Raw genomic sequence first — 25,904 nt, forward strand, 5'->3', positions numbered from 1 at the left:
GTGCGAGTGCGTCGTCAACCATGGATTTTGTCTGAGCGAGCGCTTTTTTGCCCTTTCGGGTGGGCCCCTGCTAGGCCCTCCAGGGAGTCCCCCACTCTCCGGCTAAGAAAGACCTCCGTTTGGTCGGATAATTGTTTGTTGAGGGGAGCTGTGTGACAGCATGAGGTGGTGGGTAGCTATCCCACTCTTTCATAGCCTTAATGTCGGGAAGTTAACTATCGGATCAGTGGCTGCAGTAGGCTGTGTTTAACTGTTCCCTTACTCTTTCCAGGAGGAGAAGAACTTGACTGCACCACCTCGTTATGGTCGGTGTACTGATGATAAATGGGATATCCCTGGTTGGGAATGTTCCGCTAAGTGTAAATTGTGTCGGGTGAGTGACCGTCGACTATTATAGGAAGTCACGATGTCTGAGACATGTTGTCCAGTAGTTGTCGGTTGATGAGTGATGGTATGATTGCCTTGCAAGTTTGTTGGAGCAAGGTAAATGTTAGCGGTGAAATGACATTGTTGGTGGTAACACTTGTGTTGTGGCGGATTGTTGACTCATTGCTTGATGATTCGTAGAGAACTACAATGTCTTGCGGATAGTGCGACTACGCACACCATTCTACGCCATAGGCAATTATTCTTAGAGATGTTTCATACATATTCCTCTGTGACTACGATGGCTAGGCCAATCAGGTTTAGTTCAAGGACATGGAATTGCCCAATTCCTATTGCCAAATGGCACCTTGATTAAAGTCGCAGAAGCTCTCTATGCTCCTAAGGCAAATTGAACCTTATTGAGCTTCAAAGATATTAGAGCCAACGGATTTCATGATGAAACGCATACTGAGAACAGAAAAGCGTGCCTTTGCATTACCTCTAACGATTGCAGACGAAAGCGCATCTTAGAGAAGCTTATGTGTCAATCTAGTGGACTTTATGTCACTACAATTCTACAATTGAATCCAATAATGTCATAAGAGAAGATCTCTTGGATTTTGACACATACTGGCTTTGGCATGACTGACTAGGACATCTTGGTCGTGATATGATGCTCCGTATACTAAAGACTTCACACTGACATCCATTCTTCAGATTGAGAAGAAGCAAGAATCGAAAATTGATTCTTGGACTTAGTAAGACAGGCTGCCACTACAACATATGGCGTTGCAGCTGTCTTGGGACGCCAAAGGGCCGCCCATGTCCCTTGTGACAATGCCATAAATGGCGCTACCCATGGCCATGACGCCATGGATGGTTCTCCCCATGGTCAAGACGCCATGAATGCCACTTTCCATGTTTCCAACACCATGATGGGTGATGTAGTCACACATTTTGCTTGTAATAGCGCTACAAAAGCTCAAGCCCAACCAAAATCCTTGTTGGTTTCTTCTAAGTCCCCTCACTCATTTTCCAAAGCCTGTTCATTAGGGAAATTAGGACCGAGACTGTCCTACGCAAAGGATCCCAAAATACTCATTCCGTTTTTATAGAGAATCCAAAGGGATATCTGTGGACCAGTTCAACCACCTTGCGGACCTTTTAATTATTTTATGGTATTGGTTGATGCGTCGACACGCTGGTCACATGTCGCGCTGTTGTCCACTCGAAATGTTGCTTATGCTAAACTACTCGCCCAGATTATCCGTCTACGGGCTCACTACCTTGACCATCCTATTAAGTCCATTCGACTTGATAATGCTGGGTAGTTTACATCGAAAACATTCGATGACTATTGCGTGTCACTGGGGATTGATGTAGAGCATCCAGTTCCCCATGTTCATACCCAAAATGGTCTCGTAGAAGCCGCTATCAAACAACTACAAATGATAACACGAACATTGGTTATGCGCACCAATCTTCCTGTTTCTGCTTGGGGATATGCAATATTGCATGCAACCACGCTAATTCGTCTATGACCCACTGCAACCCAATCTTACTTTACGTTACAGCTAGTGACTGGTACGAGCCTGATATCTAGCACTTGCGCATTTTTGGGTGTACCATTTATGTGCCTATTACGCCGCCACAGCGTACTAAGATTGGTCCACAACAACGAATGGACATCTATGTTGGCTATGAATCTCCAACTATCATCCGCTATCTTGAACCCTTGATAAGCGATCTCTTTACCACTAGATTTGCGGATTTTCACTTTGATGAGACATTCTTCCCATCGTTAGGGGGAGATAAGAACATAGATGTTCAATAGGAACGGTAGGAATTGTCGTGGTCTGTCCCTACTATGTCTCATCTCAATCCCCCAACCACACAGTCCGAACTTGAAGTGCGAAGAATAATCGAGCTCCAAAACGTAGCAGACACTCTGCCTGATGCGTTTTCTGATGTTGCCAAAGTGACGAGATCACACATACCTGCTGCAAACGTGCTTGGAAAGATTGATGTCCCAAATAATGGACATAACACCACTCCTCTGACACCAGGAGATGACGCCATTGCCCAGAATGGCAATGATGTGGCATCTATGGCTGCAGGTCCCGCAAGGAAGAGCGGTAGACATATTGGTTCGAAGGATACTCGCCCTAGAAAGAGACCGAATAAGGCACAAACAAATCCTTTGATCATCGATACTCAAAATCCTTCCCATGAGAATGTTCCGGATTATGGTTATTTCGAAGAGACATCATTGGGGGACGCCTCAATGTCAGAACATACACCTGAGAACGTAGAGATCTCTGTAAATTACACTAGTGTACATGGGAGTGGGAAAGAAGCTCTATCATCATTGATGATGTATTCGCGTATTCAGTGGCGCGTGAGATTATTGAGACCGATGACATCGAACCATGCTTCGTTGATGAAGCCAACGTAGAGCCGATTGGCCTAAATGGAAAGATGTGATCCAGGCAGAACTTTGATTCTCTAGCAAAAAGAAAGGTATTCAGACTAGTTGTGCCAATACAGCCGATTGGCCTAAATGGAAAGATGCGATCCAGGCAGAACTTTGATTCTCTAGCAAAAAGAAAGGTATTCAGACTAGTTGTGCCAATACTACCCAACACCAAACTAGTTGGTTACAAATAGGTATTAGTTAGAGGGTGTAATGAGAAAAACGAGATTGTACAGTACAAAGCTCGCCTCGTGGCGCAAGGCTTCTCACAACGCCCTGGAATCGACTACAAGGAGACCTATTCTCCCGTAATGGACATCATAACGTTCCGCTACCTTGTCAGTTTGGTAGTTTCTGAAAAACTGAACATGCAGCTTATGGATGTGGTTACTGCGTATCTATATGGGGATCTAGATACAGAAATATACATGAAGGTCCCAGATGGACTTCAGTTACCCAAATCAAGTGGCTCTAAACCACGGAGCGCGTTTGCGATTAGATTGAAACAATCCAGACGGTTCTTGTATAACCGTCTAAGTGACTACTTGATTGGTAAGGGATATGTTAACAATGAACTATGCCCATGTGTATTCATAAAAAGGACAAGTTCAAGATTTGCAATAGTAGCGGTTTATGACGATGACATGAACATAATTGGCACCTTTAAAGTGATAAGGGAAATCGCTGAACACTTGAAATCCGAGTTTGAGATGAAAGATCTTGGGAAAACACGGTTTTGCCTCGATTTAGAACTTGAGCACCGTGAAGATGGTATCCTGATTCATCAATCAGCTTATACTCAAAAGATGCTTAGGCGTTTTAACACTAACAAAATTAAGCCTTCAAGTACCCTAATGGTAGTCCGTAGTCTTGATCCAAAGAAGGATCCATTCCATCCAAAAGATGACGACGAAGAAGTACTAGAGGCAGAAGTGCCATACCTAAGTGCAATAGATACATTATTGTACTTAGCACAATGCACAAGACCGGACATTTCATTCGCTGTGAAATTGTTAGCTAGATATAGCTCTGTGCCAACACGACGTCATTGGACTGGTGTTAAAAATATCTTTCGATACCTAAGTGTACGATTGATATGGGCTTGTTCTATCCCTACAGAGAGAAGATGGATTCGGACCCATCAACTGCTAGGGATGCCATACATGGTGGACTATGTTCCCTCTCCCCATCCCAAAATGATAAAAGTGTTTTGGAAGGCTTTGCTGATGCTGGGTACCTCTCTGACCGACACAAAGGTCGCTCCCAAATTGGCTATGTATTGACCATGGGAAAGATCGTGATATCTTGGAGGTCTACAAAACAGACCTTAGTCGCTACCTCTTCCAATCATGCAGAGATTATTGCTCTTCACGAAGCAATTCATCATGAATGTATATGGCTACGATACATAGTTATGCATGTTCGAAGTAATTGTGGTCTGAAGTCTACCACAGATGAGCCTACTAGTATTTATGAGGATAATGCTTCTTGCATTGAATAAATGAAGCAATGCTACATCAAAGGCAACAATACCAAGCACATATCGCCTAAACTCTTCTACAATCAGCAACAACAGAAGCTCCTCAAGATCAAGGTAAACCAGGTTTGATCTGAGGACAATGTGGCAGACTTGTTTACTAAGTCATTGCCCTAAATCCACATTGAGAAACATGTGGCAAGAATTGGCTTGCGAAAATTATATGAACTCCCATGATCATAGTCATCAGGGGGAGGCGCCGACATCAGGGGGAGATGTCTACATGTAAATCTTGAAATGTGAAGGGTGTGTTGTGCTCTTTTTCCCTTTCGACCGAGGTTATTTTTGTCCCACTGGGTTTTTGTTACTAGTCAAGGTTTTTAGTGAGGCAACGAGAGAAGCACCACGTTTGGGCTACACAAAGGGGAGTGTTCAAGTAAATCCTTATTTGTGTGTCTGGCCCAAACCTTAGGTTACTTGACCTAGAGGTAATAGGGTTTGATTAGAAGAATCTAGATATTCCTATTCAATGTATGATTACCTTTCCTTATATGATTCGGATTCTATGCATTGTAATCCTCTATATAAAGAGACCCCTATTATTAATGAGAATACATAGCGATTTTCTCTCAAATATCAATTCCCTAAAACAGTTCTCAATTTAATTAATTGTCAAAATATATTTTTATAGTCCTTTGCTTTTTCCTTGCATGTGTCTTAACCAAACTGAACTTCATTCTTAATTTATTGCAATGCATGAACTGAATTTGGTAAATTTTTTTTCATTTTGTAGCAAGTAGTTATTTAAAGTTATCACTTCTTGAAATGTCTCAAGTTAGACTATAATTGAATTAGGAATAACATAGAACTCTCTCTAAAGTAATAAATATTCATTTATCACTATTCATTTATTAATAATATAATAGTCCCTCTAAAGTAATAATTTTTTGTAGTCCCAACATTATTCATTTATAGAAGTTTTACTGTACTTTCCAGCCCTCTAGGTTAATTGCGCTTTAATTCTGACATTTACTTTGTTGCTTTTTTACTTCACACACGAAGATTTTCTTGAATCTACATAAAAAAATAACAAAAAAAAAAGCAACATTGGTGAAAATGCCAAAAGTCCTTGTAACAAAAGTAAGAGAACCAAGTGGTTGAGAAGGTTCCTTGAAGTTAGAATTAAGCAAAATTCATATCAAAATCTCGCTTGGCCATTTGACTGCGAGTTGGCACGCTCGCGCAATCTAAAAGGACAATTGAACCACAAATTCTTCGAGCTCTAATTTAAACCGAGACGATTTTGAGGCAAACATTGGTTAGGTCTGATAAGTTCTTACTGTGTCAAGCTACGATTTGGTCTTATTGTTATGTCATAGTTATGGCATTATTCTCTGGGTGTAATTTTTTTATCATCAGTAGTGCTGACAAAAGATCCTTGCACGACGTAGTCTGATACTTATAGGACATAGTATGAAAAAGGGTTCAACTTTCCTTATAGTAAACTATGAGGATTTATGAAAACTCTCAGAAATGTTTTCATTAACTTCTGGAAAGGGGCAGTTAGTGCGGTTGGAATTTAGGTCCATTTTGGATCATGGTGTTTGTAATCGTTGATTTTCTTAGGGTTTAGTTTATTTTCCTTCCTTCGAACGTATGATTTTGGTCCTTTCATTACTAGAATAATGTCATTAGACATCGCCACTATTAAATCGGTCAGGATTGCACCTGATGTTAAAAACTGTGCTAACATCAGTTTGTGAAAAAACCGATTTCTATGATTATTATAGACATCGGTTACTTTCGTAACCGATGAGAAAAGTTTCGTTCGAAAAATTTTAAAAAACGCGGAGGGACTAAGTTTTAAACTTTGAGAAACGCGGGGACCAATTATTTCATTCCCCCGACACTTACTATTTTTTATCTCTTTCTCTCAAACTTTCTAACCCTAGCTAGCTAATGACTGTGAGACTCAGCAGCTCATTCACCTTGCCGACCTCATCGTTCTCCAAGCTGACCTGCCTTGAGTTCCCGACATCCTTCTCCAACTTGACGTGCTCCAAGTCCCCGACTTCATTCTCCGACCTAAGCTGACTGGAGCCACCTTCGATCTGACCCAGAGTCCCCGGCCTCGCTCTCTGACCCAACCTCCCTCTCCAGACCTCGAGCTTGAGATCTGTGGCTACTGTCTCTCCCTCATTAACCTCCTTCGTCCCCTCACCGGCGCCATCGCCTCTGCCGGCAAGCTCTCTTCGGCCGCAAGCCGATGCTTCTTGTCCAACGACAGCACATCCTTGCTCTGAGATCCGAACCCCAACTAGTCCAAATGGCCTCCACACTTTGTTCTTTGTTTCTGGGTTTGCAGATTTCGGGTTCTTCCTGCTCTCTCTCTCTCTGTCTCTTTTGATTTTTATTTCTTTTTAGTCTCTGAAAGATTTTGTTCAAGATCTAAGAATTCACTTGTTTGTGATTGTTAGTGACACTGATATTGTTTTTTGTTTGATTTGACTGGGTTTACTTAGGTCTCTTTGCTTTGGAGAAATGAAGGCCACGATGCCCATTTGCAAGACTGATACTCCAACTTCGGTGAGTGCCTATATTTCCGAAGCTTATTTTGGTTTGGGTCTGGGTTTTTAATGTACGGTTGTGTTCAGATTCGTTGGAATTTGATGTGTATATAGAAGTTCACTATAGTTCTGTTAGCCTAACATTGGGAAAGCTTTCAACGGGTAGAGAGTAACCCGTTGAAAAGTGAAACCCAGTTTGGCCCCCTCTGATAATTCTGCGCCGCTCGTCGTCTGTAGCTCTCCTTCTATCTCTCTCTATCTCTATGTGAAGCTTCGAAATTTAGCTAAAGATGAAGAAGCGGGGGACTCTAGGGTTCGAAGATTCCAAGGCCGTGTTTGGACGGCTCAGAGCAGAGCAATGACCACTCGAAGAGATCGTCTCCGACTTCACCTCTATTTTCTCTCACGCCTTCCATTTCATTCCTTGCTTTCTCCCTCTCCCTCCTCTTATAGGTACCTCTCTCTCTCTCTCTCTCTGCTTCATCTTTCTAGCTTATTCGAAGCATTGAAATTCGAGTCTATCCATTTCTTTACACAATTAAAGTAGAACCCTAGATCCCTTACTTGCAGAAAATCTGTGTAATTTACAAGGGAAAAGAACTAATTGATTTCCTTGATCTGTATCATCTATCAATACATAAGAGCAAAGACAGTCAATTTTGGATAGTAACTTTCTTGGTATTTGGATTATTTATTTATTTTTTTGTATTAGCTGTTGGATTCTGACTAGTTGGGATGCTGTGCTTTCAGGATAAGAAGATGCTAAGTTCCACCCAACGCTTGATTGCATTTGCTTTACTTCATCAGGCTTATGCTTCCCAGGAACCTTCCGTGAATCCCTTCATAAATTTGATTATAAGTGTAAGCATTGTTTGATGCCATTCTTGCATTCATAGTTCATTTCATCTTGATTGATTTTAGCTCACAAAGAACCCCAATCATCTTTAAAAAAATGTTCTTTGAATCGTTTATCATGCTATCAACATCATCCCGAGTCTTGTAATTACTCCTTTAAGGTTAAATTATAATGTTACTGATTGAGGATATACTTATTTGACTGTTGGATCATTGTTTCTATATGCTATGTTGTATATGCATTTGCACTTTTGTTTCAGAATAAGTGCTATTTTAACGTGAATTCTTAACAGAGATTAAATTGGAATAAATCCATTGCAGGTTTTTGTGAAATCTTGATAGTTGATAATGACCAGAACATCTAATCTTCTTATCTTAAATCACCAGATTAGAGTCAAGATTTGAAAAAGTAGATACGATCTGGTTTTTAATTACCCATTGTTTTGTTTTAATCTTTACTAGTTGGATGGTCTATCAACAATTCAAAATAATAGTTAAGCAAATGACACTGCATTCTTGTCAGACTTGTTCTTCTGTATCTCTATTTAAAAAGTACTGCTATACTAAATCCTCTTTTTCTGTAAACTTGTTACGTATACTAACCCACCATAATCACAGGCATAACCGCAAAACATCTCCACTATCTTCCTTGTGTTGTCCTACATAACCTTAAATCATTTATATCAAATCATCCAATTTTGACATGACCTCACATTGTTTGTATGCTTATTGTTGTAATAAATTATTTTCTTTCTTTCTGTGTCTATTGGTATCTTTTATTATTTATGTATGTATGGTGTGTTTCAGTTTAAGATGTGAAGATCAGTGAGTATTTTCAGTTTATGTATTTATGTTTATTCTTCATGTTAACATACTACGTTTGTGCATTATATAGGACAATGAGTTGGTCCAGTTGAAGCATGAAGCAAGGCTCAAAGGAGGATTCTATGTCGAGCTAGAGTCTAAGCTTTTGTTTATATTTTGAGATCTTTATAGTTATGGTTCTTTTCCTTATACTTTTAATTATTGTATTTTCAGTATCAATGCCATTGATCCAAAGACAAAGAAGATCTTGCAGCTTTTGTGATTGAGATAGGTAATACTCGTACCTTTGGAAATATTGATGGTTACCTGCATTGTAGCCGTGTTGTTTGTTTGGTAATTAATTGGAATATGCTATTCCTTCATGGTAGAAGTTGGAAATGCATCTAGGAGTACGAAAATAAGAATTTATAGGTGATGTTCATGGGTTTTGGATTGAATAGCTGGTAATGCTTTATAGAGTTAAGAAATTATGTAGATTGTTGAGAATTTTATTATTAACGTTAGTGAGCTTTTGAATCATTTGGAACCTGCTTGTGGTTGAGAAGTTGAGAATTTGAACTGGGGGTAGATTTGCTATGTGGGTTATTTTTGTTATCTGATCGTATTAGTTAGAAGTTTAGGTTGAAAGTGATAGAATGTACATAGGAACTGGCATTTATTGGGCTCACGAGGGATGTGCGTATCAAATGCTGGTGCCTCATTTGCTTTAATTTGTAGTTGTAGTGCAATTGAGTCTCCCTTTTAGGTTTAAATTCTGTCAAAATTAGGAGCAATCTATCACTTACTTAGAATAACAGTAAGATGAATAACCGGTTGAGTCTATACGCCTTAAGCTGGAGCAAGTTCTGGTTAGTGTCTTATCTTCCTACTAGTTGCAGTTCTGGTTTAATGTGTATGTGGTCATCTATGTTGTTTGTTCTGTAATTCGGCTTTACAATTTTGATGGATTTGATAGTTATGTATAACCAATGCTGCTTCCAATTCGCTTCCAGATTTGAGAATGGAATCCTTGTGGAATCCAACAATGCCAGTGGCATCACATTCCTCATGCTTGCACTAACTTGCAATGCTGCAATTACAAAACTTGCGCAAGCAAATGGTGCATATCCTCAATTCTTTTTAACACCCAGATATAACCAGCAGATTGGATGGACGTGGATCTCCCATCTTCACTATTAATAAACTGATGTATCATTCATTAATGATGACACGCTTTCGTTTTCAACCAAGGTATAAGCATTGTAATTTGACAAAAAACTATGTTTTAAATATTGGTGTATCATTATGACATACATTGTTATATGTATTTGTAGTGGGCAGTAAAGGATCGGAAAGGGTATACCCAACAACAACTTGACGAGGTCCGCATTGAAGTAGCCGACTACTTACAGACTCTGCTATAGGTTCTGACCAGTTTCTTGATTTTGAGTTAGACTAGCTTTTAATTAACTTTTTTGTAGCAATTATGAACAAACAAGAATACTAATTGCTAGGCTAGCCTTGTAGTATATAGGTGCATGAATTGGGGTTTTATTTTGCCCATTTTGTAAACTGTTAAGGATGATGAATGTCGGATATAATACCCCAATTTGCAATTTATAATCACAGTTCTATTTTGTGGACATCATCCTCTTTATAGAATGTGATGTCTAGATATAAAGTTGAAATTAGTTTTAGCCATAAAAACTGATGTCCAGTAATACAGATACATCAGTTCCAAAATGAAAATCGATGTTACTAAAATATATATCCAGACATCGGTTCATTGTCAAAAACGATATACTACCGAGTGCCAGACATCAGTTCCGAAATGAAAACTGATGTTACTAAAATATCCAGACATCGGTTCATTGTCAAAAATGATATACTACCGAGTGCTAGACATCTGTTCCGAAATGAAAACTGATGTTACTAAAATATCCAGACATCGGTTCATTGTCAAAAATGATATACTACCGAGTGCTAGACATCAGTTCCGAAATGAAAACCGATGTTACTAAAATGTCCAGACATCGGTTCATTGTCAAAAACGATATACTACCGAGTGCCAGACATTAGTTCCGAAAAGAAAACCGATGTTACTAAAATGTCCAGACATCGGTTCATTGTCAAAAACGATATACTACCGAGTGCCAGACATCAATTCCGAAATGAAAACCAATGTTACTAAAATATCCAGACATCGATTTTTGAATAGAAACGATGTGCAATAGATTATTAACATCGTTTTTTCGTTACACACTGATGTTAATATAAGTAAATATATCGGTATATGTGGCAGATTACGCTTCAAAATCATGAAGAACAAGAAATGTTTATGGGAACCGATGTCTGTAACAGTATTACTCATCAGTTTTTAAATCAATAACGATGTTAAAACGCAAACTTGTGTTGTATAATCTATATTTCTTTAAGCTTTAAATACAATAAAATGTGGGTTTAACAATAGTAAAGCATGCAAGTTTGTTATCATTTAAACCCATTTACATCGGTTTATAATAAGGAACCGATGTCTACCCGAATACTAGACATCGGCTAAAAACCGATGTCTGCATTTTCCGGTTCTTTCTCATCACCCACAAAGACATCGGTTGGGTTTTTGTTTCTCATCGGTTTTTGGCCGATGTTTGAGGCCATAATTCTAGTAGTGTTTGTTCCTTCTCTGGATATTTATGCTTTGTGACTGAATGAAAATTATATTTGTCTATAAAAAGAAAACAAGAATTTGCTTCTTTGCTACGTTCATATTTGATATACTTCGATCATGTTAAAACTATTGCACCACCAACCAATTTTAACACACTGTTTTGCAATGTAACTAGTTCCAACTGTTCACCACCAAACTGTTTTGCTTGTGATCCTAGTTCTTCTAAATGTCCACATCTATTTCATCAAATTTTGCGAAGTAGAGTAAATGCTCTATTATAAAGTTGTAAGACGCCTCACCCTAGAGTCATCAAAGCATTACATTTTGAAAGGTTGGTTTAATTCAACCTAGCTAACTTTATTTTCGATGGATTTGAGGTGCCGGTGCCTATTGTGTGCAAGAGGAAAGACATAGATAACTTTAATATGCTACTTCTATACCTAAAGACACCATGTATACATTAATACATTAAAGTATATATGCTACTTCTATACTTAACCCATATATACAATAACGTTAAAATGATATTTAAAAAATATTTAATGCAATAATACATATATAAAATGATACTACAACATTTTTGTAGTGGTAACAAGAACATTCATGTGAAATGCATATATGTATTAATGTATACATACCTACATGATACATGTTATTGTTGAAATGCTCAATATAATACACCCAAATTTTACAAATAAGAATGAAAAGATATAGACAAACCATAATAGTGAAACCTTGAAATCTACCTTTGTTAACTCAGGGAAGCACATTGAATTTCAAACCTGAACCTCCCAACTTTTCTTCAAGGACTTTGGACAACCTTTCAACCATATTAGGGGTCAAATAGTTCATCCAATCCCCCACCTCGGCTTTTCTAAATAGGTTCTTATTCTCAAAGTTCTTAATAGACTTGCCACTTCTATTGACCTCCAATTTCTTCATGTTCTGAAAACCACAAAGCTTTGCTATTTCCTCAATCTCACCACCTCTCTCCTCCTCCAAACTAAAAGGGAACCCCAGAAAATTTGCCAATTTCTTTAACTGAAACACACCATTTTCCTTCATGTCCTCATACTTCAAAAACAAAACATTGTCAGGTCTGTTCAAGCTCTCTTTCCAGTACCCCAACATGTGCTCCCAAAACGGACCAAACCCAACTATGCCCTTGCAATACATATCAAAGGCCTCATCGAGAGAGATCGGAGCTTGAGATTGTGGCTTCACTTTGTTAATGAAATGCCAAGAGGACACAAATGTATCAAATGGGTTTCTGCAAATGTAAACAATCTTACAGTTGGACTTTTTTATTGTACTCAGAGAAGGATAAGGAATGTGTGTCCCAAACAGTCTTGGCTCAGGAAATTTGGAGAGGTCAGGAAGTGGGTTGTTTGCATAGAGCTTGTACTCAAGGAAAGGCACAAGATCATGAGGGTTGGAAGTGAGTAAAGGATGGGACTTTGAGACTGCGAAATGGCGTCGGTTTACAATAGCGAAAGTCAAGGCTTTTAACCATGTGGTGCCTGATTTTGGAATGCTGGCCAAGACTATGTCTGAGTCACTAGTTTGGAAGTGGTTTTGGAAAGCGAGTATGGACTGGATTTCGGTTGATTGGCACCAGAAGCCTTGGAATTGAAAGAGGTGAAGGGTTCTCCAACCTTTCTCTTTTGGGAGAGAAAGAAGGAGTTTCTTGCACTCATCACTGAGTTTTTCCTCTTCATGATCTAATGGTGGGTTTTCAGTGATGGCCATTGATCCAACTGGTGGTGGTAGCTAGAACCATAGAAGATGGAGGAAATAGGTCATAAACATCCCCATATATGTAGTAGTCTAAGTATCCTAGAAGCTTCCACGTTTCCATTATGGTCCTGTTTAATTGAGCACGCGCGTTCCAACCAGCGCATGTTTATCTATAACTGTTATGTAGGGTACCGCGGCGCCAGCTTTCGAGAGTTAATTTATGTGGCCAACTTTTGTCTATTCACGACTTGAAACTGACATACTTATCGTCATTGTTGTTTTTCTCATCAACACGGGGGCGTTTATTAACAAGTAATGACCAATTACTAATGAGAATGAAATTAAGAGGAGCCATTCTCATTGCATTATAAGGAGGAATCATGCTCGACTCTTGTTTCCTTCTCTGTCTGACCTAGAACGCGCTGCACACTCTTGACAAGTTTTGTGAAAGTGTATGTCCTGTCCAACGGCACGCCCTAGTGACGTCATCGTCAGATGGATCCAAGGAGATCGAGTGTTCATTGGTACATGGCTTAGCCAGTGTAGACACTGCGAGGGGACGGAGACGCTGTCAGATCGTCGAGAGGGTCTAATAAGGATGGGCGGCGGAGGATAGATGGTTGGCAGGCGGGGCGGTATTCGTTTTACCCCAGAGAGGTGTGCATACTACTTGAACTACTTGAAGGGTGGTTTGAGTGGTTGTTGCTGGAGTGGAGGCCACCTAGTGGTAATTACAATGTGGCGACGGGGCTGGGATTCGTTGTGCTCAGATTAGATCCATTGGATCCCATATGGGAGATGCCGGCGTTTCTCACTGACGCAACGGGGATGATGGGAGGATTGTAGGACGGCGCTTGATTGCTTAGGCTGAAGTAGTTGGAGGCGGTGGCGTTGCCCGTGGTGGGAAGGCAGGGGTGATGCAGTTGGTATGAAGGCGTCATGCACTACTAGGATAAAGTTCATAGACATCAGTTCACAACTTATGTTAAAAAAAAAAATCCAATGTCTTAGTGGGTGATGTTAAAGATCACCAAAACTAAGACATCGGTTCACAACTGATGTCTAGTTTGCCACAAGACATCGGTTTAAGGTTCAGAACCGATGTAAAAACGTTTATGTGATCACCATTTTGGTGTGTTTATCTATTGTCGAACCTTCATATTTTGGTATTAGATGCTTAATGAAATATAAGTCTAACAACACAATTATCCATTTTAACATCGTTTCTGATTTAGAAACGATGTCTAATAATATTTTACACATCGGTTCTAATAAATTTTTACATCTGGTTCATAAGCTAGACATCGGTTTTCTACTTAGATCGATGTCCATAGTTTCTCTAGACATCGGTTTTTGTTTATATCTCGATGTCCATATTAAATTCTAGACATCGGTTTTGTATTTATATCGATGTCCATAGTTACTCTAGACATCGGTTTTTGTTTATACATCGATGTCCATATTAATTCTAGACATCGGTTTTATGTTTGTATCGATGTCCATAGTTACTCTAGACATCGGTTTTTGTTTATATATCGATGTCCATATTAATTGTAGACATCGGTTTTTTGTTTTTATCGATGTCCATAATTGTTTTAGACATCAGTTTTCGTTTATATCTTGATGTCCATATTTATACCAGACATCGGTTTTTGTTTATATATCGATGTCCATAGTAATCTAGACATCAGTTTTTGTTTGGCAACTGATGTATTTTCTCTTTTCTAACATCGGTTTTTGTTATCAAACTGATGTAATTTATATTTTTTGACATCAGTTCTTCATCAGTAACTGATGTTTTTTCTTTTCTTGACATCAGTCTATGAATTCAAACTACTGTTATAACCCTTTCGTGCTGTATTTGGTACTAGAAAGTTGATCCACAAATAACATGAAATTCAAATATTGGGGAATTGCATTAATTTCTATACAAAATTAGAGCTTGAGGTAGCTTCAAAAATTAAACCCTACCCTACTTTAAGGCTAGTATACCGCTACTGCAATAACTACATGTCGTATAATTTGTTCACAATTCATCCTGATATCACTACATCTACTACAAAATAGTCAGCAAAATCTAGCCTTACTCAAAATCATATTGCCCTGCAGCATTGACATGACTGTGAACTAAAGAAACAAGTTCATGAAGAGCATGGACAGCAACCAACTCCAGTTCATGCAAAGTAGTTTCTTGCTTTAGCTCTTTTCCTTCAAGATCCTGCCTCTCACTCGCCCGATCCAAATCCTTGTCGTTCTTATCTGGCTAACATATAAAATCATGGCTGTCAGCAAAAAGAGAAATGCTGCTTGCATAAACATGCACTTCATCTTATATGTTATCACATTCCAAAGGATAGTTTAGACCTGATCATTGTCAAGAATTAGCCTGAACAGAACATTTGGATTTCCATCTTATATTATCAAATTCAGCTGCATAGTTTACTTCATTTGGAATAGAACAGAACAACCAACTTTCTTTACCTTGAAAGTTGAAACATGGAAATAATCATTTTAAGCACAAAAATTATCCTAGTTTACTTGAGTTGATTATCACGGTACCAGAAACTAACAAGGTCCTGCAATCATTCGTGAATCAAAGCCACATGTACCAGTTATTCCCTCATGACAATTTACATTCATCTTATTGCATGAGCATCAACTAGAAAGTTTGAAATTCCACTGACTCAACCTTGACATTAGTCATCATTTAACTAAGCTATGAGGACTAAAGCTGCATTGAGGAAATTAACTACCAGAAATGCATTATCTAAGCTCATATTACCCATAGAGTTCTTTAATGGTCACTCAAAAAAATCAGAATTTTGACAGAGAGTAGACTCGGTACAAGTAACATTTGGTGAACTCAACTCTATGTTATCAATACCAAGGCACTGTCAAAGAGGCCAATTTCAAATTTCAAAACCAAAACCAAGTGGACATGCAATAACTTGGTGCAAAACTTCAAACATATAAGAAAGAGGCCAGTTTTATAGTCCCCTAAGTTCTATATCCAGGATAGAGCACTGGAAACTCCAATCTCACAACAAGAGCAAACATAATTCCTAGAAATGATTATATGCTAAGATCTAGCAGTACCATTGGACAATCAACAAATTATCCCCAGCATGAAAAGGACCATAAAGAGAGGCATCAAAGAAACCCATACCTGCGCACCTTTTACTTGCATCTGCTGAATAAGCTCGGTAAAGACCCCTAAAACGCAGAGCACAACCATATCATAACAATTAGTGGTAAAATCTACAATGCTCCACGTTACATGGCATTATTTTAGTTAATGGTGTCATCTTTAAAGCTATCTTTTTAACCTGTTAATTAGGTTCTAATTAGTAACTTAAAATATTAAATATAAATATCTTTATTTATTCTCAGAGAAAAATTAAAAATTAAAAGTTTAAGCTACTACAGTTCTTCACAGAGTTTAGAAGAAATAAAGGCATAAACAAGTAGTTCAAGAGTCCAAGATTCACTACAGTGAATACAAAGTGCTAAAAGTAGAATTTAAAGCTTCCAATATATGCCCAACCAATGCAAAATGTCAGCGACAATGCCCCAAAACAAGATCTCTGCGAAGATTACATAGAGTAGAATGCCTACTCTCCTTGAATGCCAAATCCCAACAAAAATGTGCTTCTGGATCCAATATATCTGCCACAAGTAGCAAAAATATTACTCATATCAGTATTAGCTGAAAAGTAAAGCTATAAAACCACTTCAATGGAAAAGAGAATGCGAGTAATCATAGTCAGCTATGTATAGCAAGCATGACTGCATGAGCAGTCGTATCGAATGAGTTTCGGTGAGATAATAATCTATCTAACATGGTAATTGCAGGAAAAGAATGAAGGTATGTAAATGTACTAGCGTATTATGGGGGTCCTTGTAATACCACCCGTTGATGAACCTTGCAAAGATGCCTTTAGCTGCCATAACGTAGACAAGCATAGCATTCATGCCAATCCATTGCAGAGGGAGAAACAGGTACTTTATATCCCAGATATCAACATGGAATGAGAGGATATCAACTTTTATAAAGAGGAGTAAACAAAAAACTTAAAGATCCAAAATATTTCCATGACAATATCATACCATGATGTAGAAGGCTGAAAACACCAAAGCTGCTGCTCCAGATGTTATGCGTGTTGGGTATAGGTAATTCTTTGGGTGTTTGGTGATGAGAATGATCAACAGAATCACCACAAGTGCAACACCAATGATCAATAACTTACAATTTGAATTTATTAAATGCCATGCCACTTCAAGTCTAGGCATCTACCAATCGCCTTTAGCTTTTGGAAAATCAGTCTTGTTTTCCTTTTAAGCTGCATGGTTTGATTCAATAGAATTTCTCTGTTCTTGGAGAACTTATCATCTGTTTGCTTAGTTAAACAGACTTTGAGTTTCTATAATATGATGATCCATACCAAAAAGTACATAGGTTGCAGAGAAATAAATATAAGTAAATTCAAACATTTGCTACCAGAATGCATTTAAAAGGGGACAAAAACAGAACAAATAGGAAAACGGATGGCGAAGTTAGCACTTACATATGGTCCACTTATATAGTCATTTTGACATAGCAAGAGTCATGAAAACGAATTGCAACAACTGCTGAAAACAGAAAACGAAAAGGAACTAATTAACTAAATAATTAGTCAGTATAGAAAGTTAGAAACATCCCATTGTGTCTAAGACAGAGAAAGCTTGCATCAGAAAACTCAAAAGAATATCCTGTCTCAGCGCATATGTCCAACCCTAAAATCTTTGTCAGAAATATGTTAGTACTAGAAAGAGAATGAAACAAGAAATCTTGATACAACATAGTAGGAATTTCAATAACTGGAATCGAGAAAATACCTTCATGATGTACTCTACCACAAGGCTTGTCTCTTTCTCTCCAAGAGCTAATGACTGGAAAACAACATTGCGTCAGTAATCACTACATAGTACATATTCAAAAGAATCAACATCTGTAGCAAGAACAAGTACCTTCATGAATATATCAAGATCACCATCGGGTTTTATCCCCGCAATCTTTTCTCTTCTTGCTAGTTCTACTAGCATATCTGTCACCAAACATTCATGTCAACACTTCATCAAACACAAACCATGCACAAATAAGTACACATTTCCCAAACCTTACCATATTTGAATCCAACACCTTGACACCGTCCTGCAAAGTCAAGAGTCTCCCTTACAGTCATCTCCACCGCAAACCAGTCCTGTTGACTGACATAAGCCGACGTCCTCTGCGGTACAAACTCGTTTAAGCCATGGCCATTGTATGTTGTGCTACCTGACATCTTCAAAGTGATCAAACATAAACAAATGAGTACTAATTGAAGCTGAAGTCTCAAAATCAGCAACTATCATAAACTTCATGAGTATGCAAGATAAACCACTACTTGAAGACCAGTTCCAAGGTGTCCGGCGAGAGCCAATAGTAGCGTCGTCTTGCCGGAGCTCGGTGGATCCAATAACAACGTCAATCTGAAACACAGCACCAAATATCTTATTAAAGTTCACTGGACTGAAAATTCAGCAACTCAGTACTAGTCGAAGCTTAGATAAGTACCTTGAAGGTCTTATAATCCCACTAATGTTGTCTAAAATCGTTAATTTGCTTCTCTTGCTCCTTAATAGCCGTAATTTCCTCAGAAGTGCCTAAAATCACATTCAGAAAAATACAAAAGTCTAATCTTACTTCCAACCGTTATATGGGTAACGAAAATTGAATCAGAATTAAAGAGAGCACAAGCATGAATCAAATTTACGAAATCACAAACCCAGAAAACTATAGATTCAAGCAAATTACCGTCGATGAGAGCGATGGCCGTCGCCGCCTCGACGGTCGAAGAGAGGGGCTGAGAAGGGGAGGCCCGTGGAAAGAGAAAGGACAGACGGCCACTGCAGCTCCGGCTTCGGCTTCTCGATCTCAGCAATTGGGAGATTCGCTGGATTTCAGAAGAGAGATGAGAGAGAAGGAGGCGGACAAGGAGGAGGAAATCAAGCCATCGGAGCCAGAGAAGGCGAAAGAGGTCGTCGGTTACTGGACGGGGGCGACAGATGACTTCGGTTGCGGTGTCTCTGTATCGCGGTGTAGGGAAAGAGGACGATCGGTCGCGGTGTGGGTGAAAGAGGAAGTCAGTCTCGGTGTTTTTGTATCGCGGTCGGTGTGGGGAAAAGTAGAGGAAAACCTAGTCAATCAGTCGTGGAAATCTGACTAAGTGTTGGGAGGGAGTGAAAATTTTGCTCCCGCTTCCTTAATTTTAGACTTAGTACATTTCCGCGTTTTTTTAAAATTTTGTTTGAAAAGTATAGACATCAGTTCAGCATAAGAACCGATGTTAATTATTTTATAGAAATCAGATTTTTTAGAACCGATGTTATAAACACAATTTACATCAGTTGAAATCTTAACTGATTTTAAAGACATGATGTCTATTAGCATTATTCTAGTAGTGATGCCTTCTGCAGCGGTCAAACTTGGCTTGGGCTTGGGCTTGGGCTCAAGACTCAGGGTATTTTTATAGGGAAAATATCCATTTACCCAAACTTGAGCTACACTAACCCTATGAGCACCCAAACATTTTATAAGATTGCCCACTTACCCAACAAATTACATATTTTTTGCCCTAATATCCAATTAAGTTATTTTTTATTATTTTTTGGGACAATTTTTCCCTCTCTCTCTTTGTCACATAGAGAGAGAGAGAGAGAGAGAGAGAGAGAGACTTCGCCAGACTTCGGTCGTCGGCTGCTAGAATCCTGTGACTGCTACTGGAATTCGGTGACCGGTTACCGGAGTCCTGTTTTATTGCCCCCTAATAATACCCAATAAACTTTCTATTGTCCCCAATAAACTTTTTATTGCCTCCCAATAAAAATTTATTGGGTTTTATTTTTTTGGGGGGGTTGATAAAAGTCTTTTTGCCAATTTGTGGCAACCTCCGAGGGATTGTCTACAGTACATTAATGTACCGATACATCAAGCAGACTACGTTCAATACAGAGGTAGACTAGCTCAGTACATGGGTAGACATGCATGAAGTTAGCCTACCCTTGTACCGAGCTAGTCTACATCTGTATTGAACCTAGTCTACTTGATGTATCGGTACATCAATGTACTGAAGTATTTTCCAACCTCCAAACCCTTAATGGAGTTCGGCGTCCTGTTTTATTGCCCCCAACCCAATAAACATTTTATTTCCCCCAATAAACTTTATTGCTCCCCTAAGAAAATTTATTGGGGGTAATAAAAGTCTTTGGGAACCTTCGGCTGGTGACTGGATTCTGGCTACCAGTGACCCGTGTCCCGTGATAGGTGAACGGCGTCCGGCAAAGTCTCCAATGACTTTTTAATTATTTGAAGGGCACACTTGTCGTTTTACATTTAAATTGGGTAAGTGGTGTCACACCCCTGATTTTATACACAATAAAAATCAATATATAACCCCATAATTATATATGCATGAACGTTTAGCCATCAATACAAAATACTTCGAAACTTTTTCCCTTTTAACCCAAGTGCATATTGATACCCTGAACCCACAATTCCAATATTGACTCGCTCCAGAGAGTCACATAATACACGAGCTTACGAATTAAATTGTCAACAACAAAATAAAACGTAAATGCTCCTCAGAGCTCACTACAAGCGGAAGTCTTTATAACGGTAAAGTCACAAAATTAACTTCTTACAGTTAAGGTGCAAGCACGCTATGTCAGCATCAGCCACGATTAACCTGACTTGCAGAAATAACCCTACACTGTTGGAATGGTGTACCGGGTTGCCACACAACAAACCCGGTATGTTTTTGCAAGCCTGTATGAGTAAACTCAAAACCACAAAGCAAAACACATTTCTTAAGTCGCTTCAACCTAAACACGATATGCACATATCTCACACCTACGACCATCAATTCCATAACCTTCCATATCGTGCCTACATAAGTCAACTGGTGACTAAACTACATGCTCAGATTCTCAACCTAGCATCCCATTACACAAATTCAATCAAACAAGACTTCCTCAAGCAATGTTTGACGTCATTCTAACGCACTATTGCAAATTCCAAATCACACTCATTCCCTCCCCCCTAGGAGCTTTTGTCATCAACATGACATCAAATGTGTAAAACAATGAATCACCTTCCTATCCTCACCACAAACACTACAAGAGAAAACAACAAATGTGATGAATAGAATTCCTCACAAAAAGTCTAAATTCCTCGCTTAAAGTGATGAGCGAGGAAATCAAGTCGTCGCAAACTTTCCTCGCCTAAACCCCCTCACGGATTACTATATGCGAGGACTTTTGATTTCCTCACAAATGAACAATTGCGAGGAATGCATATTCCTCACAAATTAAGAATTGCCATGAATGCATATTCCTCACAAATTGAGAATTGTGAGGAACACATATTCCTCTCGTATTATTATTTGTGAGGCTCTTGTATGAAGTTAAGAATATGTTGTTCATTTCACAATTCTAATTTTTTTTATATGCTGTTATTTTACTTGTTGGAAGCCTTGAAGATAAACAACAAATAAAAGGCATAACTAAAAATTATCAATAACACTTTTAGACTTATATTAAATAAAGAATAATTATTACATATAGTTCTTCTACTGCAAGAACAAAAGATCTTGGAAGATGTTTAGTTCCTTAATAACATATACAATAAGTAGAGGTCCATGAAAATCAAGGCATCAATTTAAATTCTCCATACCAAGACACCTGGGAAGTCATCTATGCCTTCAACATTATCAATCTTGGTGCAAAGCATGCCATTGTTTTTGCTAGTAAAATACACCCTGTAATTTGTTAAAGATCATCCACTAAAAAGATTTTAATTTTGCTCAACTATTATTGGAAGCTTGTCACTCAAAGTCACTTGTATGACTGAAGATGAGTATCCAATGATATATATGCCTCTTCAATGAGCTTTGCCCTGAAATCTTTCATCCTCTCCTTCATTTTCTCCTACAGCAAAATGAAAAGAGATGACTACGTACATAGCCGACAAACAAATCCAGAAAATTTTTATCATAAGTTTAGTAATAATCTGACATTGATCAACCCACAACAAAGGTATGCATGCAACTAGCTAGCAACAAAATAGATATCATAAGCAACACAAAGGTATGCATGCCCTGCAGATCAAAAGTATAATCTGGACTTACTTGAAGCAATAGTAGACAGCCCATTTCTTTCCACACAATTTAATAATACATTGTAAACTCATAGTCTGCTGATCAATTCAGAAACATGATCTGTTTTCTCTCTTTTCTTTTTATTCACCTACTTAACTCTTGTTTCCCTTGCAAGAGAACCAACAAAAGCTTCAACTTATAAAGCAGCTTTGTATCTGGTCTTAACATTTGCATGCCCTATATATATATATATATACATATATATATATATATATATATGCTCAACCACGTAACATTAAATCTAAGTAAATTTCCAGATGAATGACTAGAGCTATCTTGCACCAAACTACATAAAGGAACATCCAATTGAAATAGCAAAGATAATTAACATGACCATTGTATATAGATACTAGCCGTGGCATATTGATTTTGAAACATTTTAGAATAAATCACCATTCACGTTGACACCTAACTCTCTAAGGACATTACAAGACATTTATAGTTCCAAAGTGTTGCAAAGAGTCACAAAGCAAGAAATAAATAAATAAATGAGCAGAAAAGCTAATACAAAGTCAGAAGAAAAATCAAACACTATGGCTGAGAAAAAATAAGCAAGAGGGAATCAATTAACTCAAGGCTCACCCACACACACACACACACACCAATGTGTGTATATATATTTCAGTTATAAGCCATAATTAGAGCGTACCATAAGAGGTTCTTCCAGGTAGAAATGCCATGTTTCTGCACACGATATGCGATGAAGGCTTGAAACACTCCTAGTTGGCAGCAAGAAGTAAATAGCTGTACTCACAGGGTAATCAACCTTGTTTGCAAATAAACCACATTTCTGTAACTAAAATGAATACCAAACTTTATGCAACAAACCAAACAAAAGAAAAGGAAACAGTTTAACAAAAGCAAAACATTAACAAGCTCTATCAGGATTCATGTCCATCTATCTATATTGGCATAACCCTCCATATTTCATATCCAATATTTCAGAGAAATCTGATACCCACAAAGCATAACAATGCAAACTTTATCCCACAAGAAAACTACCTCTTGCTATATTTGTTCTGAACTCTGAAGAATGATTTTCTCCAAAAAATTGTAGCTTTATTCCTACCACGGACAACAGTTCTTAAATCAAAATGAAATGCCGCTACCACAAAATAGTGGTTTTAGTCCTACAAAATTATCCTGCAAATTTAAAACCACAAACCACAATAAATTGATTGAATTCAAAACAAGCCAATATTCAACACACTTGATTAAAATAGCAATGTCCAATATCTTCACAACCTTAATTAAAATATGATACTTTCAGTATATGCGGGTATCAATCTTGCTAAACTAAGACTAACATTGTGCAATTATCAACCTAAACATCAACATTAACCTAAACCGTTCAAACCCCTGTAGCAATTCACAAAATTAATGGAGAACCAGAACGAAATGGAACGGGAAATAGAGATAGAGAGAGAGAGAGAGAGAGAGAGAGAGAGAGAGAGAGAGAGAGAGAGAGAGAGAGCGAACCGGAGAGAATGAGGAGGAGTTGATGGAGAGGAAAGAGATCTGGTCGACCTTTGGCTGGAAAAAGGGAAATCAAGATGGGCTTCGACGCCATAGAAACAGTGTAGTCACAAACCCTGAAAATCTAGATAAAAAACCGAATCAAAATTAGATCTTGAGTCCTATACAGACCCAAACTAAATCCACCCAAATCGAATCAAATTCACACAAAACCAAATTACAATCAAAGATCAACACAATCGATGAGATTACCATAGATCAGAAAACAATGCAAAGTATCTCAAGATCCAACTAGTGTGAAGCAAATAAGGATTTAGAGGAACTAGAACGATGTTAGAGCCCTACCACAGGTAAGGCAGAAGGATGTCGGCATCGAGAGAGAGAGAGCTACGGTAAATTGAGAAGTCTGAACCGAGTCCCTTTTTTTTTTTTTTGAGAATGCTGAACCGAGTCCCCTTGAATAAGAGAGTGCCCTTAAATTGAGAGAGACGGAGGGACGAGCCAATAGAGAGAATAGGTGTAGAGAGTGAGATAAATTTGGGGTAGCGCCATGTTGTCCCGCCTAATAGATTGGGACAAATTTCAAAATTATTTGCAAGGATTTTGTGAGGAATTATAAACTTCCTCGTTGACGAAGTGGTGTTAGCTCAGTGGTTAGAGCACCCACTACCTAATGACGAAGTCATAGGTTCGAGTCACCATGGGGGTATGAGTGAAATCCTTTGATCCTCTGAAAAAAAAAGAAAAAAAAAATAAACTTCCTCGTAAACTATGAGAATTTGTGAGGAATTTTTCCTCGCAGATTTTTAACTAAGCGACAACCATGTATTCCTCGCAAATTGTAATTTTGGGCGAGGAATTATCGATCCTCGCAAATACTTTCCTCACTTATTACCTGATTTCTTGTAGTGAGAGTACAATTCGTCACCACTATGGCTCTTAAGATAAATCAAACCATCAATCAATACAATCAAGAAGAAACAAAGCAATCACAATTCAAAACAAGCAAAACAATTCATAGTAACCCCTGCATATAATTTTGTTCAGTAGGTCACATTAAGTCAAGCAATTCAAGTCAAAGTAGCCATCATAATCTCACACTCTGACATCTGTAGGTAGCCCAGACCATCACAGCAGTCTTCTCGATTATTATTAACTTAATAACAATTCAGCTCCGTTACCGAGCAGTTATCATACTGATCATCGCACAGATTTCACCGATCATCACACAGATAGCCATCATCCTACTGATCATCACACAGATAACGATCATCCAACTAATCATCACACAGATAGCGATCATCACGCATATTCATCACACAGATATCGCCGGTTATCACATAGATAGCGATCATCCAACTAATCATCACACAGATATCGTTGGTCATCACATAAATAGTGATCATCCAAGTAACCATCACACAGATAGCAATCATCACACAAATATTCCTACACAAGCTACACAGATATTTTTACACAAGCTACCATATCTTAAATCTCACTTAAGACGGTCGGTCATATTAGATCCATGGTATCTCAACACATGATATCCTACAATCACAACTCAATATACAATTTCATCAATCATTACACAGATAGCAATCATCTAACTCATCACACAGATTCCACCAATACATATATATATATATATATATATATATATCACGCCAATATAAATATACATGATCATCCACTCAGGAATGCCGCTAATACCACTATTATCACAGTTAATCCCATAACTCCAAGACAATATGGTAAACTTGTTTGTGAATGAACATCGTGAGATTACTCACCTCGAAACTCCTGCTGCATCATCAATACAGAACAAAACAGCCAACCCACAAAACGACCGTCCAAGAATACTTCGTCAAGTACCTAATCACAATCGGTTTCCACTTAGTAACAATTCACAAACGATTTAAGTCCGAAACCCCTGTTTTGAACTAAAATCCCCAAAGTGAAGCCAATCGAGGCGAAACCACATCCGAGACCACCTAATGTCTCCAGAATACATCTACGATCGATATGCCGAAACCACAAGTCGATCGAACGCTCGAATCCTCACGGATAGAAACAACGAACGGTCCGAAACCGTTTTGCTCATACGATCTCCAATAATTACAAACAAAATATCAAAATGCTCTTATCGACGAGTAGATCGAACTCAGGAACAAAAACTATCCCTGAGGTGGCCGGAAACAGCCGGAAAACACCACCACAGTGGCAGCGCCGCTGCTGGTCCAAAGTC

At 38.4% G+C, this 25,904-nt stretch overlaps 2 protein-coding genes across 2 annotated transcripts; both read right to left on the reverse strand.

Annotated features, from left to right (window-relative positions):
* Window positions 1-11,775: 11,775 nt before the first annotated feature.
* Window positions 11,776-12,983, reverse strand: LOC112182039 (cytosolic sulfotransferase 15). Its single transcript, XM_024320467.2, has one exon. The coding sequence runs from the start codon at window positions 12,957-12,959 to the stop codon at window positions 11,967-11,969; it is 993 nt and encodes a 330-aa protein (XP_024176235.1). The 5' UTR covers window positions 12,960-12,983; the 3' UTR covers window positions 11,776-11,966.
* Window positions 12,984-15,030: 2,047 nt separating this feature from the next.
* On the reverse strand, window positions 15,031-19,099 carry LOC112188362 (ABC transporter G family member 38). The gene is made up of 8 exons (XM_040519450.1): window positions 18,781-19,099; window positions 18,541-18,629; window positions 18,109-18,268; window positions 17,955-18,031; window positions 17,823-17,876; window positions 16,492-16,613; window positions 16,114-16,160; window positions 15,031-15,206 (listed from the first exon to the last, which is right to left on the reverse strand). Exons 3-8 carry the CDS (start codon window positions 18,266-18,268, stop codon window positions 15,031-15,033), a joined length of 636 nt encoding a protein of 211 aa, XP_040375384.1. The 5' UTR covers window positions 18,541-18,629; window positions 18,781-19,099.
* Window positions 19,100-25,904: the final 6,805 nt, after the last annotated feature.

The sequence above is a fragment of the Rosa chinensis genome, chromosome 1 (genome assembly GCF_002994745.2).
Source record: "Rosa chinensis cultivar Old Blush chromosome 1, RchiOBHm-V2, whole genome shotgun sequence".
NCBI lineage: Eukaryota > Viridiplantae > Streptophyta > Magnoliopsida > Rosales > Rosaceae > Rosa > Rosa chinensis.